The following is a 19,286-nucleotide window of genomic DNA, read 5'->3' on the forward strand; positions in this document are numbered from 1 at the left end:
TGTCCTACTCTGACAGGAGCCATCCTTGATGGCACCAGTCTTAGCAGAGGATGTAGGGAGTTGGTGAGGGAAGGAGGTCAGCCAGACCATGGTGGTCCTGGAAATCGTTCAGCCTGACTGACTGACAGCCAAAGTACTTCTTTATTCATATAGAATTTAGTAACCAGGGATACATTCATGATGTTCCTAAATATAGATCACATAAATTTGTTTTGGGATATGTGTTTCACTTCATTTTTCTCATCTTTTAGTCATCATTAATAATCTATGACAGAACAGAGTTATCATTTGAAATCATTTTCCCTCACATTTTGACATCCTTGATAAAGTTATCATTTTTACTCATTAGCCATATAACCCAAGTTTTAAGAATCTAAAGGCAAATGACAGTCTGTTTTCAAGCTGATAGCCTGGGCATAATGCCACGTCCCAGTCAGTGTATTATTAACTCTTAATGGTAAGATTGCCCAAGACAAATCCTCAGGCTAAAGCTGGTGCAGTTGTTTTTTTTTTTTTTTTAATTCTGGCATAGTACAATGATAATCCTAGCATTCTCTTGCTCCTTGGTCATATGACACCACAGTGACACTGTATGTGCTAACTTTTCTAAGAAAGGGAGGTCCTGACATTTCATTTTTTTTTAATCATTGTTCAACTCCATTCTTTGCTCATCAATATAAGTCTCTGTAGGACAGAGTTAACTCCAGCTATTCTAACTTGTTGCTGTATGTACCACATAAATGTCTGAGTCTATATAGGAAGAGACTTGCAGTCTGATTTGTGGTCAAGTCCTCTACCCCACTGAATCTTGTTACCTTTTTAAAGTTTACTTTGTTTTGAATATCATGTTCTTGAGTAAATATAGTGACAGGTGTCTTTATGTGTCTCAACATCCATTGCATGACGAATACCTTCAAATAGATAAAGGTATCTCCCAAAAAGCAGGATGGGGTAGTATGTGCAGGACTGTCCTGGGGAAGCTTAGGAGTAGTACTTCTGGGAGAAGGCATAAATGATTAATAAGAATTCTTCCATCAATCCAATATCCCCAAAATGTACAAATATTAAATGTTTCTCAAGTATGCAAAATGTGGAGATGAAAACTACAGGAGGCACAGAGGCCATCATGTGGCTCAGCTTTGCCGGACCTTTGTTAAGCAGCTGTGATGGCTTTATGACTTCTGCCTTTCCCACCAGATAATGTCTGTGACAGATCTCACTTCTCATGATGTTTGATTGAAAGCATTGGTTTCTACAAATTTCCATGATGAACAGAGATGAATTTCGTGGAATAATAAGCTGAATTAGCTAAAAGCACAACTGTGTCTCATCTGCTCTTGAAGTTCACAGTCCTCAGGAAGAAGAGGGGAGGTTCCAGACCTGCTAGGATTTAAGTTCTAAGTATCATAATGTTCACCTCATCTTCCTCTCGGTTTTTCCTTAAACCTACATTCTATTCTCATAAAAAAAAATCTGACCTAGGATCTGCCTGGAATATGAAAAGACTCAGGAATGTCCATGGATTTCCTTATCGTGGAATTCCAGTGAGCATAGTAGGGCACTTCATGTTCTCAAAGCTGTCAGTTGGCATTTTGTTCATGGGATATTATGCCTCAAATTTTTTTAATAATAGAAGGAGAACGAGAACATGTAATGTTTTGAGGATATTGGATCCCATCAGAACATGTATGTAGAGAGAATTTCAGGGAAACTGTAAGAAAATTGCAGCCCAGATATCTGAGAGGAGTGCCTAATCTAATCTTGTCTGCATAAACTCCTAGAGAGAACCTGTTTTCTGTGTGCTGTGCGCCCCCTGGTGGCCCTGAGCAACCTCACAGTGAGGTTTATGTCTGGGTTTATACTGAAGTCCCCTCATTGTGTCTCTAGCACAGTAATAAGTGGCAGTGTCCTCAGATCTCACACTGCTCATTTGCAGGTACAGTGTGTTCTTGGCATTGTCTCTGGAGATGATAAATCGATCCTTCAGGGATGGTGTATACCTGATGTTACTGCTACCTTGATTAATATCTCCAACCCACTCCAGCCCCTTCCCTGGAGCCTGTCGGAACCAGCTCATCCAGTAGTCACTGAATGTGAATCCAGAGGCTGCACAGGAGAGTCTCAGGGATCCTCCAGGCTGTATCAGGCCACCCCCAGACTCCACCAGCTGCACTTCACACTGGACACCTACGAAAAACAGACAATCCTGTTAGTATACTGCCACAAAGACTCACTGTGATTTCTGCTCATGTCCACTAACACACTCAGTATTTCTGTTACTCCATAAATTACCTTTTAAAAGAGCAACAAGGAAAACCCACATCAGCCCCAAATCCATGCTGTAGTCTGTGTTCAGTGCTGATCACTGAGTGGGAAGACCTGGGAATCCAGGGCTGATTGCTTTTGCCTGAGCTTCAGGGTTGGTGCTGGCCTGGTTTTCAAGAGAAGAGAGAGGCCTTATTTGCATGTTTTCTTGCTATATAACAAGTTTTGTAGCTGGCGCTGAGAGATGGCATGTTCTATTTCTAAATGTGCTGAGGGAGTCTGGTAATAAAGATAATGCTAGGAAAATTTTGTATATGGTACTAAGGTATTTTTTCTTGGCATACACTTAGTATCATCTATTTCATATAATACTCACAAACAAAAGATGCATTTTGTGGTTAATTTCAGCCCAATTCTTCATGTCCTTTTATAAATGGTAGTAGACATTGCTTTGTGACATGCTCTGGAGCTGTTCTATTTTACTGTGTGGACTTCAACACTGATGTACTTAGCACTGCCTTAGTCAGCTGTAGTAGGAATCTTAAAAGTTCTTGTTAATAAAATCAAACCCGAGGCCAGTTATTGGGGTGAATGCTGGAAGATCAGAGAAGCAGAACAAGCCACAGCTTCCTCACCTTGCCAGTTCCTCAGTTGATCCTGTTTCTTCAGACTGGAAGCCTGTGCGTCCTCATCCAGAATGAATCTCAGCTGAACTATTGCTAGAAGCCTGGAAGCTTAACCAACCAAATGCTTAACCAGCCAAATGCTTCTAGTTTCTGGTCTTCACGCCTTATATATCTTTTTGCCCTCTGCTATCACTCCCTGGGATTAAAGGCTCACTTCTTGGGATTAAAGGCATGTGTCACCATGCCTGTTTCCAACATGGCCTTGAACTCACAGAGATCCAGAGGGATTTCTACCTCTGGAATGCTAGGATTAAAGGCATGTGATACCAGTGCCTAACCTCTGTTTAATATTGTGGCTGTTCTGTCTCTGACCCCAGATAAGTTTATTAGGGTGTACAATATTTTGAGGAACACAATACCACCACAGTCTGCTCCAGTGCTAAGTGTCACTGCCTCATGATTTTGGGAACTCCCTTTAATTTCATTTATTAATTTATTTATTTTTCATTTATTTCATATACATTTATACAAATATACATATATATTTCATTTACAAACCAACCACAGTCTCCCCTCCCTCCTCTCTTCCCTTTCCCTCCCCAGCCTCTCTTCTACCATCATCCACTTCTCCATACAGAAATGTGCTGGATACCCATGAGAGTCAACAATGCCTGGCACATCAAGTTGAGGCAGGGCTAATCTCCTCTCCCTGCATCAAGGCTGGGCAAGTAATCCCAGCATGAGGGATGGGAGAACTCCCTTTCTGTGTTGAGATGTGACATGACTAAATTCCATTGTTCATCTAGGAAACTTGAGGGTCCATGTCCAGATTTGTGTGTGTCTAGGAGTGTGAAATTCTTGTGTTATTACCTATGTAACTACTCGTCTCCCTGCACATCTACCTATTTGTGCACTGACAGGAAAACAGGACAATTGAACAATAAGTTTTATCTCTTAGTTTACTGATTCAATTTGAATGGACTCCAGTTTCCAGCATTGTAGATAAACCAGCTGAGCTTTGGGGTATCATTGGAGAACAGTGTTGGTCTCACTCTTAAACAAGAAGAGCAAAATAGACCAGACTGCAGGTCAGCTCATCTAATTCTGCACATAACAGGGACTGAGGAGGAATTTCAGTTTAGAAAATTCAGATACATAGGATCATGAAACTTTGTAGTATGGAGGGACTGAAACCTATGGAAGGAAAGCCAGCTGGAAGACAGAGCCAAAGAGAAAGTTCAGGAAGATTTCATCCACAGAGGGCACCATTCATCACCTTTAGCTTAAGGTCATTTGTGATGCAGCTCGAGATGGTTCAATATGTAATTTCACATCTTAATAATAAAAATAGAGAAAGAGAGAAAGAAACAAAGAGGAGAGATGTGAGGGCAGAGAGGGAGGACTGGGTGTCAAAGTTGAGGCATTTGAAAACCATTATGTAAATGAAAAAACAGGTGCATATGAAAATTTCAGGCATAAATATCTGAAAAGGAATCAACTTGATAGTAAGCTCCTAACCTCAAACCCAGGAATCTAAGAAGGACAAAAACAGGTCACACACACACACACACATTAATAAAAATATTGAAACTGTAACTAATGTAGAAAAGAGAAAAAATTAACAATAATCACATCTTATATATACAATATTTTTTTTCTTTTCTTTTCTTTTTTTTTGGTTTTTCCAGACAGGGTTTCTCTGTGCAGCTTTTCACCTTTCCTGGATCTTGCTCTGTAGACCAAGCTGGCTTCAAACTCATAGAGATCCGCCTGTCTTTGCTTCCCGAATGCTGGGATTAAAGGCGTGCACCACCACTGCTAGGCTCTCTCACACTTCTTTAAAAATGAAATTATTCAAAATAAATATTTTATAGAAGAAGAGATTAACAATAAAGCAAGGAGATATCATGAAACTGATTTCTAGAAAAGATATTGGAAACAATGTTAGTAATACATATATTAGGTGATGTTATGAAATAATTGTTTGACTTAAAGCCCTATCAATAACAGGGAAAACATGCCTGGATGTCTGGTACTGGAAATCTACCCTATAACCAGTGTTTATCAAGTCATAGTTCTTTGGGGGAGAACTTATAACTGACAATTTACTAAATAGCATAATGTCTAACTACATTATAAATACTTATCCTTATACTCACTGACAAGTATAGTTATCTCCATTCATCAGCAAACTTATTTTTGCAACCTAATGAGACCATTAGAGAAAACCATAACAGAAGAAAATCACACCAGAAGAGGAAGAAAGGACTGCAAGATTCAGAAGAACACGGTCAGGCGTGTTCGCATATGCCTGGCGGACACTTCCGCCTAGCCAGGCCCAGGTCAGGATAGTCATTTCCGGGTCAGGGCGTGACGTTTCACTGGCCACATAAGCGTGCAACGTGGCCATGTGATCTACGCGCTGATCTGTCCACGCCCAGCCTTTAAAAATCAGGCGCCATGCTCCTGGTTCCTCCTTCTCCACACACGTGTTTTGCTGAGGGATTCTGTCTCCTAGAATATTAGAGAAGATATTCCCATTAAATCTAACCAATATGACTGCTGAAGCATGACCTAAACAATAATGATGTTAATAGACAGACATGCTAACACAGAAGGAGGTAAGTTTATCTGCTCTGAACCCTAGTCGAAGGATTACAGGCATCTAAGGAGCCGTGTGTGTGAGAAATAGTCTTCTGGAGAGAAGAGTACACCAATAGGTTTTACAATACCAAACTCCCTGAAAACATACTTGCAAGTAACATTATATGGACTGAGAAGCATTTATTTCTATATTTAGAAATGCATATTTGTGTATATAATACATGAATATTTGTATGTTTATATATATAAGGTGTTTGTATGTTCATATATATGTATATATATTCACATATATGTATGAAAAAGAGATTAAATTTGAAAGAGCAGAAGCAGAATAGAGGGTATGGAACAGAATAGAGTATAAAATTTTACTCAAGTATGGGAAGCAAATTTGTGTTTGAAAAAAATATTAATATTACAAAATGAAGACGTCTAAATTCCTATTTCTCAATAAATGAGTCACCTGAGTATGTGAATGAGTAGGACTCTGATTTTTGTTCCTTCTCTTGGAACTCTTTTCCTTTTGTTGATTTGCCTTGTCCAACTTCAATGTAAAATTTTTTTTTAAAGCTGATGATATTTTATTTTATTATGTCTTGTTGTTAACAACAAACAAATGCATCATTGGAAGCTAAGATCAAAAACTATGAAACTTTTTAAAGAAATATTTGAAGAATATGTCACGGCATTTGGGCCAGTTTTTTTTATGGATTAAAACTCCTAAAACAAAGGATCCAGAAAAAATATTAACAGTATTACATCAAAACCAAAAGTTTCTGCATAGCAAATTAAATTAACCAAGTATACAAACAACCCAAAATTGAGAGAATATATTTAGAAAGCAAAACCTGATAATGAGTAAGAATCAGGGATATACAAGTAGTTAGTAGTAAATAGCTAGGGAATAAACAGGCCATAGACCAAAGAATTAGATGTGTGTTAGAAGAAGGCAGAAAGACTCCCATAGTGGAATTAGAAGTCTTCTGCATCACACATCATCAGAAACATGAGAGAAAAATCCTGCTGAAGCATCTCAATTTTTATATGGATATTACCCAAAGAACTTAATACATAGATAAAATGGCAAAATGTGGGATTATAATTTTGAAATTTTGTTTAACAAAACTTTCATGTTTCAAGATCCTGTTGTTCATTCACTGCAAGTCATTTTTAGGAATTTATTCTGTGAGAAATGTGGGTCCTCTTTATACCACAGCATTTATACTATGTTCCTTTTTTAATATATTAAATACATAAAAAGAAAAAAAATCTGGTACAGATGTGGAGGACATGGACCCTCATTCGTTTTGGAGGAATGTGAATTCCTCCAACCATTATTAAAGACAGAATGGGAGACTGCAAATGTATACGGCAGAAATACCATAAGGAGTGTCTCACTATTGGATGTGAAATCTTAGGAAATCTGTGTCTAGAAATGTGTGAACACCCACGATCACTGCAGCATTGTTGTCAGTAGCAGTGACTTGGACAGCCACAAGCCAGAGCATCCACACATGAAAATGTAGGAAGTATAAGTTGGTTCTCAGATGTAACAGAAAAGAAAGTCAGTTCTGTTCTTGGAAAGATGCTTGAACCAGGACTATATGATACTATTTAACTAGGTGAAATACTGGAAGAACAACACCCTTTTATAAGCGTTTGGTTAGGCAGAAACACATTCAAGAGCTCTAGAAGGCAACAAATAGTGCCTTGAATGCAGTGTGTACTTGAATGACCATGTGAACAGATTTTAATTGTGTTTACCACTTAGGTCTTTGTTTAATATAAATCAATTTGCTTCATTTCTGTGGGATATTTTTAATTAAAAACCCTGTAAGCAACCAAAAATCAGCACAAAACCCTGATAGATCAGGGACATTGCCTGCGATGATGTGATCTCTCTGAGCCCTAAACCATGATGCACAATGTGGATCTATCTCTTGACCAGATGACTCTGAATCTGAAGTGTCAACATGTTCCAAAGAATAGAGACAAGTTCCACACACAGTTGAAATTTTTGTGTTGTAATATTGACACAGCTGTCAATATCAACTAGGCAGTCACTCAAGAATGGACAAAGGATGACCACATAAATAAGGCTCCAATAGAAGCACCAAACATGTTACATACATTTATATATGTACTTTGAGAAGTAATGTGGTTAACATTCAAGTCATTAGTCACTGAAAATATTTGTTCTCTACTGATACTGATGTGAGAGGAAGATAAGACAGAATTAATTTTTTTTTTCTACACAAGAAGGGTAGAAGCTTTGTGCCAACAGCATTTGAGAGTGGAGATCTATAGACAAGCACATGCAGAGAAAAGCTTCTGGGACAGGAGATTTGCGGTGGTATTGTGTTCCCCAAAATATTATGTACCTTAATAAACTTATCTGGGGTCAGAGAACAGAAAAGCCACAAGATACTTAGGCTAGAAAATGTTAGCTCACGCCTTTTATCCTAGCATTCCAGAGACAGAAATCCCTCTGGATCTCTGTGAGTTCAAGGCCGCATTGGAAACAGTCAGGCATGGTGACTCACACCTTTAATCCCAGAAAGCAGCCTTTAATCCCAGGGAGTGGTGGTAGAAAGCAGAAAGGTATATGAGGCGTGAGGACCAGAAACTAGAGGCATTTACCTGGTTAAGCATTTGCCTGGTTAAGCATTTGGTTGGTTAAGCATTCAGGCTTCTAGCAGCAGTTCAGCTGAGAGCCATTGGGATGAGGACACAGAAGCATCCAGTCTGAGGAAACAGGACCAGCTGAGGATCCATCCAGCGAGGTGAGATAGCTGTGGCTTGTTCTGTCTCTCTGATCTACCAGCATTGACCCCAATAACTGGCCTCAGGTTTGATTTTATTAATAAGACTCTCTAAGATTCCCACTACAGAGATTTGTTCCTCAGGATTCAGATCTAAGAGGACAATGATCATGTGGGATAAAAAGCACAAGACTCAAACTGTGCTGGTCACAGTTCCCTAGAGCTCACAGCAGAGCAAGTTGTCTTATTTGTGTGTCTCTCCAGAAAGGCACGTTGTTGAAGTGACTCCAAGACAGACTGATCAGAACAAGATTATTCCTCAATGCCCAGTATACCGTGACTGTCATTTTTATTCTCAAATTAATCATGTCCACTTTCATTCATCAAAAGAGTCCATTCACAAGTGGAAGCCACAGAATACTACACAATAGGATGTTCAGGGCCTGGCAAGAGAAGCAGTGTGAGCTGAGTGTTGAACAGCTGAGCCCCAAGTGGCTGAGCTCTAGGTTCAGACAAAAGGACAGAAGTTGTATTTTCTCATTCAACACAAAGAGATGTGAAGACGAGTTAGAAAAACCCACCTATTTATTCCGTTCTGATCCTTATAGTTACAGGCTCAGGGAGTGAATTAACTTTGAGACTGACTAAGGATTGCTGTTCCATAGTCACCTTCCTCTTGTCCTTCTTCCTCCACCCTCAGTAACAAACACTGTACTAATTAGGAAGTTTCAATGAGCCTCCTCCCTGAGTCTTAAGATAGAAAAATCTTTCCAGGATTTTAGTGGGTATTTGTTATACCAATAACATTGGAGTATCAGCCTTAGGGTGTGGCCTCTTGGCTGGTTACATGCATGATTGCTTAAAATCTGAGGAGTGGCACCCACCTACTCTCTCCTGTGGTGATCAGAAACCCAATGGCTGTTTCCAGGTCTCTCCTAGGAAGAACTGAGGACAATGGCAGCTGTCCACTTGATTCTCTATTCGTGAGTGTATCTCCCAATTTCATATCTTAATAAACCTTTCCATAAACAGAATATTGTGGATTTCAGGTAACAGCAAGATCACTGGTCTTCACATCTGATACCAGTGACCAGGAAGGGCACATTTCTGTCCTAACAGATGTGAGTAGGTGATTTTCTGATATTTGGTCCTCTGGTGAATAACAACTTATTTAAACACACAACCAAAACCAGAACTCTTTATGTACCGTGACTACACAGGTCTTACAGACTGAAAATATGAGAAGGATTTTTTTGGAATCTTCAATTGAGAAGGTGGCTGCCACAACAGGGTTGAAAAGCTTCTGTTTGGCAAGGACACCATCATTCAGTCAAAGCAGCAAGCTTCAGAATGGAAAATTATTTTTACCAACTGCTCATCCAATACAGAGATAATATCTAAAATATCTAAAGAACCCACAAAAAAACAAGATATCAAGAAAACAAATAACCCAATTAAAAACTGGTGTACAGATTCAAACAGAATTCTCAGAAAAGGAAACTCAAATAGCAAAGAAGTACCTAAGAAATTTTCAAACATCCACGGCCATGAGGGAAATGAAGTCAAAACTACCTTGAAATTTCAATACACTACCCAGAATGCCCAAGATCAATAAAACAAATGAAAGCTGATTATTCACAGTTGTTGGTGGTGAAAATTAGTTCAATCATTTTAGAAATTGGAGATTTCTCAGAAAACCAAAAATAAAACTAACATTTGACCCTCCTATCTCTCTCCTCAAAATATTGTCACAATATCCCATACGTTATGCATGAATATTTACACCCCCATGGTATTGCTGCTTTGTTTACTTCAGCAAACAACTTAAATCAACCTAGTTGTTCATCAACAGAATGAACAATAATGTGTACGAGTTATATATAACAGGAGAATATTGTTCATCTCTAAAGAAAAATGAAATTACAAAGTTTGTAGGAAATGGATGGCTATAGAATATAAAATATTAACTGAGCTCACACAAACACCGAAAGGATAAAAACCTAATTCCACCTCATACAAAGAATATAAGCAGACACACAAACATACACGTATGTGTAAAAATAATGGACATGTGGTTCAGTATATCTTATATAAATGACATCAAGCAAAGCTAAATACTGAGGGATAAGGAAAGACTTAATGCAGCCAATGAATATGAATTATAAAAGAAGATACAGATAAATACTTATCTAGTTTTTACTTTATCACAGATTTTTTATTTTTGGTTTTAGGACAGTGCATAAAAATATATTTGATAGAGCAATTATTATATCTAACAAGAAGCTCCAGAGGGTCCATTCCAAAGGGCAGCTCTAACAGAGAATCATTAAGATAGTTATAATAAAGAAGTGACTGTGTCATATTCCAAATAATTTAGTTATGTTATAGAGGATTCATATCTTCAGTTTTGAACAAATTTATGGTTTAAACACAAGAAATTCCAAAATGTGATACTGCATTCTCACTATTCTATATACTATTCTAGACACTAACTTATATGTCTTGGGATTTTTAATTACTTGTTAGCAATGCAAGTGACTTTATCTTGGGTGGCTTCATTTTTAATTGTTTACTATATTAAATAATCATATAACATTGGTTTATTATTGTCTATTAGAACCCTTATTGACAAAGATAAAATGGACTATTCAGTTCTTCAAAGCACAAATGCAACATTTGCCTTTAACTGGCAAAGAACAGCCTTTTTAAAATCTTAAAATTATCCTTGGTCTTTAGTGTCTCGTCCTATAAAGATCGCTCACTGACCATTAAAGTTTATTCTCCTTCATAATAAACAAATTAGAAAGGTAATTACATAGGAAGAATTAATTGGATGATGTTAGTAACATAAAGACAGGTAAGTAACATCATGATTTAAACTAATAAAGCACCAAGAATTTTTTAAATGAATATTAAGTTCTTGAGTTATGTCAAAAATGTGACAAAGTTCTATATGTTGTCAATGTTTGTGTAAGAAAGGCCATCATAAAACTAAACTATAAAATTACTTTAATGTAATATGTATAACACAAAATGGATTTTTGTCAAAAGTTAGGGAATTCTTTTACATGAATGACCCAAACTTTATAAAAACATTATCAATAAACTTCCATCTTGCATTTTGTTTTAGATAATAGCTTTATATCATACAAATAAATTTCAGTTGTGAAAAGAACTTTGCTTTAATAATCTTTTTCCAAGTTCCAAATTTTTGGTTTCAAGTAAAATTGTAATGTATATTTCAAAAGAAACTCATAAGTACAATATATAGTAAAAGTTCAAGATATTGAAGTATTTGTCAACAATTTGGAGAGAAATTTGTCTAAATGCAACATACGCTTGAAAAGAAAAAATATTTGTGTTTTTAATATTTTCTATTCTTGTCTCCAGGACTTCCCTCTTGTCAAATAGAAATTTACCCATATTACAACTTCTCATAGTTCAGCCATTCTGTACAGTTGCCACCTTCCAATGCAGAGGCTTCTGTGGTAGATACAGCATTACGAGTTCCAGGAACTTTCCTGATGATAATTAATATGCAGAGAAGCAATGCAGAGACAGAGAGAATTTGGAACACTCAGTCATGAATAGGATGCCCACATCAAATTCCTCCCATCATTGCTCAGAGAACTCTGGAGAAGAGGAGGCAGAGAGAGTGTAAGAGAAAGCAGACATGGAGGACAGCAGGGAAACAAGGCTTTATGAATAAAAGAAAGGAAACTATCAACTGAGCACACAGACAGAACACAGAATGGGAGTAAGTTTTACCAGCTACACTTCAGACAAGGGGCTAAGATTTTAGAAAGATTTTACAGAATTTAAAAAGATTAACAAAAATTTAATGTCAAGGAAATATAATTGCCAATCAACACATTGAAAGGTGTCCTGAATAGACACCGTTGAAAAAAGAAATAAATACAAATGGCCAATAAATATTTTTAAAAGTGTTCAATATTCCCAAATATCCTGGTAATTCAAATTAAAACTACCTTCAGATACCACCTCACTCCAGTTTTGTTGTCTGCCATCAACAAATCGGACAACAAATGTTGGAGATGTCATTGAGAGAAAGCAGCGCTTATCCACAGTTGGTGGGAGTACAATCATTGTGGAAATCATTTTGGAAGTTTCTCAGAATATTAACTTGATCTACCATATGACTTGGCTAGAATCAACCTAGTTGTTCATCAACAGTTCAATCAATAATATATACATATACATACATATATATACACATATATATTCATTACTAAAGAAAAAATAAAATTATAAAGTTTTCTGAAAATAGGTGGAGATGATGGATACAGCGTATATGTATTAAGAAGGGTCACACTATCTCTTAATGGACTAAAAACATGTTTCCACGTCCTATAGAGAATCTAGCCAATGATGTGTTTGTGTGTGTGTGTGTTTAAAAATGTGCTTGTGGGTACAGTATACCCTGTAGAAAGAGAACATAAAAGGCTAAATACCTGGTGTGAGGAAGGACTAAACGCAGGCAATGAACACGGGTTATGAAAGAAAATATAGGTAAAAATTTATCTATGTCTAACTCTGCCATGGACTTTTCAATTTTGGTTTCATAACAGTGCATGCAAATATATTTGATAGAGAAATGACAATATTCGATGTGAACTTCTACAGTATCAATTACAAACGGCCACTCTAACACAGAATCTGTAAGACAGCAATAACAAAGAAGTAAGTGTATAATGTTCCAAATAACTTAGTTAGGTTTCTCAGTGCTTCACAGCTGCAGGTTACACAAATATGTGGTTTACATGCCAAAAATTATAGAAAATGATGTTAATTTTTCATTGTTCTATATACTAACTCCTAGGTCATGAAGATTTAATTACTTGTTAGCAGTTCAAGGGACTTTTCTTTTGGATGGCTTCACTTAAAATAACAAGGCTGCACTGGTTGCTAAAATCTATTTAGAGCCTTTCTGGACAAAGGTAAAAAGGACTAATCAATTCTGTAAAGTTCAAACTCGACTTTTGCCTTAATCTGTCAAAACAAAAAGAAGCTGTTTGGAAATCTACAACTATCCTTGGTCTTCAGTATCTGATCCTGTAAATATCTCTGACTGGCCATTAAACTTTACTCTACTTTAGAATAAACAAATTAGGGAAGAAATTCAATAGGAAGCATTAACTGTATTAAATTGGTAAAATAAGTCCAGTTAGCTAATGAAACAATTTAAATCTATAAGGTACTAAAAAAATTTAATTAACATTAAGTTATTGAGTTATGTCAAAATGTTAAAGAGTTCTATATTTTTTAATGTTTCTCTAAGAAAGGCCATCATAAAATAGAACTATAAAATTATTTTAATGTAATTAGTATAAAACAAAATGGATTTTTATAGAAAGTTTAGAAACTTTTTAAAAAAATGATCTACAGTGTATAATAAATCTTCCATCTTACATTTTGTTTAAAGTAATAGCTTTATATCATACAAATACATTTTATGTATGAGAAGTGTGTTACTGCAATAATATTTTTCCAAATCTTAAATTCTTGGTTTAGAATAAAACTGTAATGTATTTTTCAAAGGAAAGCCATAAGTGCCATCTACCATAGGAGTAAAACATATTAAAATATTGTTTAACAAGTTGCAGAGAAATACATCTAAATGCAACATATAATTAGAAAGAAAACATCTGTGTTTTTATTAGTTCACATTCTTGTCTCCAGATATTCCCTCTAGCCAAATAGAAATTTACACCCACATTACAGTCTCTCCTGTTCAGCCATTCTGTACAGTTGCCACTTTCCAATGCAGAGACTTCTGTGGTAGATACAGTATTATATGTTCCAGAGAACTTTCCTGAGAAAAGTAGTGTGTGGAGAAATAATACATCCTGGCCTTTTTCTCTGACCCAGAGCGCCCCCTGTTGGTGCTGAGCGCCCCTGCAAAGAGGTTTGTGTCTGGGTTCACACTGAAGTCCTCTCACTGTGTGTCTTGCACAGTAGTAAGTGGCAGTGTCCTCAGCTTTCAGGCTGTTCATTTGCAGGTAGAGGGTGTTTTTGGAATCATCTCTGGAGATGGTGAACCGGCCCTTCACAGACGCACTGTACTCTGTGGTGTAACCATTAGCTTTGTTTCTATTCACTGCAATCCATTCCAGTCCCTTCCCTGGAGGTTGACGAATCCAGTTCATATGATAGTCACTGAAGGTGAACCCAGAGGCTGCACAGGAGAGTCTCAGGGAACCCCCAGGCTGTACCAAGCCTCCTCCAGACTCTACAAGCTGCACCTCACACTGGACACCTGCAATAGTAGAGAATTCTGGTCAGAAAAGTGTTACACAAACACACCATCCCTCTTACTCATGTCCCCACACACTGAGCATCTCTTGTTCCCATAAATGACCTTTTAAAAGAGTTACAAGGAAAACCCAGTTCAGCCACAGCTTCATGGTGAGAGGTCTGTGTTCAGTGCTGGTCACTGAATGGGGAGAGAAGGGAACTCAGTTCCTCTGCTAGAGCTGCAGGGTCATGTCTGGGCTGCTTTTCATGAACAGAGGAAAGCCCAATTTGCATTTCTTCTTGTATGTCATCAGCTTTAGGGTTGAAGCAATAGAGAGTGCAGTTATTAGTGAGAATACGGAGTTGAAAGGGATGAGTTAGGTAGAAGTAACTGTGTTACAATATTGTTTATTATGTGTATGTCATAACAGTTTATTGTTTATTGTGATTTACTCTTGTCCACAATTCTGTCTAATTCATAAATATAATAAAATATTATTTTGAAAATTTAAGGATAATTAATATAAAGATGAATTAATGTTGAATAGAAACGTTAAAATAAAGGAAGTCTTTGGAGGACATAGTTCAGTAGTGTATGATGCACAAGGGCCTAGAACTGATCCCTTTTTCTGATGAAAATACATGAAAGAAACGACTACTCTCCAGAATTATCCTTTGAAAAATGACAAAGCATATTAAAAACCCATGTTTATGCCTAAACAGGCCATCTCTTGTACATAAGCAAGACTTTCAGTGGAGGAATTGGGACCCCAACACAACCACATAACATTTATTTTTGTCTTTTTGATGAAGAGGTTTTTCTGTGTAACAACCTTAGGTGTTCTGGAACTCACTTTGTAGACCAGGCTGAACTCAAACTCAGAGAAAACTGCCTGCCTCTACCTCCCAAGTGCTGGGATTAAAGGTATGTGCCAACATGCCCATCTGCCACATAACCTTTGACCTACAATTTTCCCTGTCTACAAGATATGCTGGGATAAAAGTGGCACAGCAATTTGGGGGATGGCCAACCAATGGCTGGTCCATCTTAAGACCCATACCAGGGTGGGAAACCACCCCTGACTCTACCTGGAGGGCCAGGATCCAGAGGCTGGGCAGCCCAGAGACCTAAGATAGAAAGAAACATGACTGGCATAAAACAGCCAATGAAATGATTTCTAGTGAAACTCTCCTGTACTTATACATTGTTGTCTAGCCCAATTTTCATCAGAGAGGCTTTACCCAGCAGCTGATAGAAATAGATGCAGAAACAAACATTAGTCAGCACTTGGAGAATCCTGTAAAAGAGGAAGAGGAAAGGTAATAGGAGCCAGAGTAAGAAAGGACACAAGAAAACCCACAGAATGAACTAACATGGCTCACTGAAGCTCACACAGACTGAACCACATACCAGAGAGCTTGCATGGAATGTCCTGGGCCCTGTGCACATGTGTCACAGTTGTGTAGCATAGTCTTCTGTGGGACATTGGGAGCAGGGCCTGTCTCTGACTCTGTTACCTGCTTTTGGGACCCTTTCCTCCTACTGGGTTGCCTTGTCCAGCCTTGATAGGAGAGAAGATGGCTAGTCTTATTGAAACTTGATATTCATGGGAGACCTGCCCTTTTCTGAACAGAAAGGTGGATAAACAGATTGTGGGCAGATAGGGGGGTTGGGGAGAGGGATTGGGAAGAAAGGAGAGAGGGAGGGAAAATTTTGATTGGGGGAAAATTAATTAATTAATAAAATAAATAATAAAAAAGAAAACCCATGTTTATACTTTCTTGACATTTTGTTGTTCTATATTTATTATTCTTAGGCATCAACTCACCTTTAATTGTAAAAACCTTAAAGGAAACAGAGGTCCCATGTCTGTGATTACCAAGGAGTCACCTGCCTGGACTCTAGCCACACTTGACTGTCTTTCCATCTATCTGTATGCCTTGAAGACATGACACTTACATACTGTTTGGGCAATAAGTCACAATGAAGAATCTTGAAATAATTATATCCTCAATGAGAAGGAAATATTGAATTATAATTTTTTATTTGAGGAATTCATTCTGTGTGAAAGACACCACCTTCATTGTGGCTTATGGATCCTGTGGATTGAGATATTACAGCTTCTGTAGTTTTCCCAGGAAAGAAAACAAGGCTCAAAGAAATAACTACAGGTGTGTATTCATTTTACTTTGGAACCTTCAGGGAAAACACTATAACTCCTTAGTGTCTCTTGAGGGTTTCCTATATTCAAGGGATAACATGTTAAGTGAAAGGAAGAAAGTCGTGAAGTAAGAAAGGCCCTTGTTGGCTATTCTCTACACCTATACCTGTTCCTTGGATTCTTGCACTGAATGAAGTGTGAGAACCACATGGTGACTTGCACAGCCCATCAGAAGGGTTGCCAAGGGTTCAACTGAATATATTAAAGATTTTCTTCTAATTTTTTCAAAACTTCAATCTTGATTTCTACAATTACTGTACGAGTTCACCTTCCTACCAGCAATATGTAAGGGTTCCTTTTCATTGTATCTGCACCAGATTTTCTATTTATTTTCACACAGTAGACTTTAAATCAGATAGTGGTTGGCTACTCAAAGAACATATGTATCGGTACTGCTGAACAGTATCATGCAGACAGGTCACCCTTGTAGACCAAAGGATTTGTAGCTGGTTTGTGTTTAGCTTTCTCTTCTGATACTATGCAGAGTACCTTCCAGGACCATGGCTACTAGTCAAGAGGGATAAAAGCTGTAGCTAGGCACCAGCTGCACTTCTCCATGTTCAATTAGATATTTAAGTTTTGACTTCAAAAATAGAGCCTAGCCAGGCAGTGGTGGCACATGCTTTTAATCCCAGCACTCAGGAGGCAGAGGTAGGCAGATGTCTGTGAGTTGAAGGCCAGCCTGAGCTATAGGGTGAGTTCCAGAATAGGTGCCAAAGCTACACAGAGAAACCCTGTCTCAAAAAAACAAAACAAAATAAAATAGAGCCTTACCACCAGTTTTTGGGGGAGTAACCACTTAGATTGCATGCCTGGGACTATTAACCTAGTCCAAAGCTGGAGGTAATAGGCTGTATGTTAGAAGGAACTGCTGAGATTTTGCCAAATGCATGTGTCCAAATTCCTTTGTGAACATTTATGTTGATATTACAGTCTCAGCTTAGGTCAAAGCAACTTCTTTTTTCTTTCTTTCTACCTGAGTGGTTCCCAACCTTCCTAATGATGCTACCATTTAAAATACAGTTCCTCATGTTGTGGTGTCCCGCTAACCATAAAATTATTTTCTTGCTATGTCAGAAATGTAGTTTTGATAATGTGATCATGAATTATAATGTAAATTTCTGATATACAGGGTAGCTGAAATGTGACCTCCAAAGTGGTTGCAATCCACAGGTTGACAACTGCTATTCTAAAGGGTGATGGAAAATCCAGAGATTCAAAATTAGCCAAAGTATTGAAAGTAGACAACTGTGGAGAGGTAAACACTAAATCAAACATTAGTAGCACCTCCTCCAAGGATTAAGGAACACCATGGACGATGAGATGGATAGAATGTAAGAGCCAGAATTTGGAGAGGAGTGCCATGCAATGCTCTCTTTGGTTTGGATCTGACAAGTCCATCACAACCATGAACACTCAGAGGTTGTGACGATTTGCAAAAAAGAAAAGCATGAGACTAGGAAGGGAAATAAAGAGAAGCGACAGCAGGTGTGGATGAGAAGGGGGTCAGCAGGAGTGGTGGATGGGAAAAAGAGTGAAGTGAAGGCGAATATGGTCACAACTCTTTCTATTCACACACAGAACTCTAAAAACAAAGAGATTTTTCTCCCACTGTGTTCTGTTTCTTTATTCTGATGAACATTTCCTTTGCTTTTTGCACATGAACTCCTTGACATACTATCTGCATATGTCACCATGTGAAAAGATTTTACCAGTTATCATCACAAAATATACATGTATTTTTGTAGTATCTGTGTTTTATATAAATGACACTTGATTTCATTTTGTAGCAAGTTTTAATATAAATGTCTATAAATAATAAAAGTAGGGATAAGTGTACTGCCTATTGTTCTGGGACCCTCTATGTATCCACAAACCATTAAACACAGTATGATTTTAGCTCCTATATGATTGAAGCAAGAATATCTGAAGACCACATCAAGTAGAGCAGAGACTCACACTTGTCTATTATTTTCCCATTGCAAATTAGGATCCTAGTGACTTTTCATATTGATCAAGGAGTTAATAATGGAAGTATAAAGTTAAATTAATGGTTTCCACATTGATCATGCATGTAAAAGTGTACATTTTGCATATTTCTGAGCTAGAGCTCTTCTCATACAAATCATTGTCCAAGGAAAATGTCTGTTTTCTACTGATAATGAAGTGAAGAAGGGCAAACAAGAAATTATTTTTCCTTTGCTGTAAGTGTAGGTTAATGTGGCAAGCTCTTGATCGAGGTCCACCTCTGGCAGGACAGTCCTGAAACAAGATTCAGTTGCAGGAAGTAATCATCAGGAAGAAGGACAACATGGTTCACAGAGACCTGGGCACTGACAGCTAGAGCTTGTTGCTCACCAGGGGATCCACCTGCCAGTCTCCCCAATGTGATGTTGGAACAGAACATGATGAGTCCTTAATCCACAGAATATTTTGATTTAGCAGAAAGACTCTCAGATACAAGATCTTTCACAGTTCTTAAGAGTTTATGAAAAGTGAAAGAGAAAGGAATCAAAAATTAGAACTTACCATTTCCCAATTACCTTCCCCAAACC

At 37.6% G+C, this 19,286-nt stretch overlaps 2 gene segments (V, D, J or C); both read right to left on the reverse strand.

The window, feature by feature from the left end:
* Nucleotides 1-1,777: 1,777 nt before the first annotated feature.
* On the reverse strand, nucleotides 1,778-2,366 carry LOC131923963 (Ig heavy chain V region 441-like). The segment is given in 2 exon segments: nucleotides 1,778-2,187; nucleotides 2,293-2,366. Coding segments are annotated over 2 exon segments (456 nt in total).
* Nucleotides 2,367-13,222: 10,856 nt separating this feature from the next.
* LOC131923807 (immunoglobulin heavy variable 3-72-like) lies at nucleotides 13,223-14,679 on the reverse strand. The segment is given in 3 exon segments: nucleotides 13,223-13,258; nucleotides 14,227-14,531; nucleotides 14,634-14,679. Coding segments are annotated over 3 exon segments (387 nt in total).
* Nucleotides 14,680-19,286: the final 4,607 nt, after the last annotated feature.

The sequence above is a fragment of the Peromyscus eremicus genome, chromosome 14 (genome assembly GCF_949786415.1).
Source record: "Peromyscus eremicus chromosome 14, PerEre_H2_v1, whole genome shotgun sequence".
NCBI lineage: Eukaryota > Metazoa > Chordata > Mammalia > Rodentia > Cricetidae > Peromyscus > Peromyscus eremicus.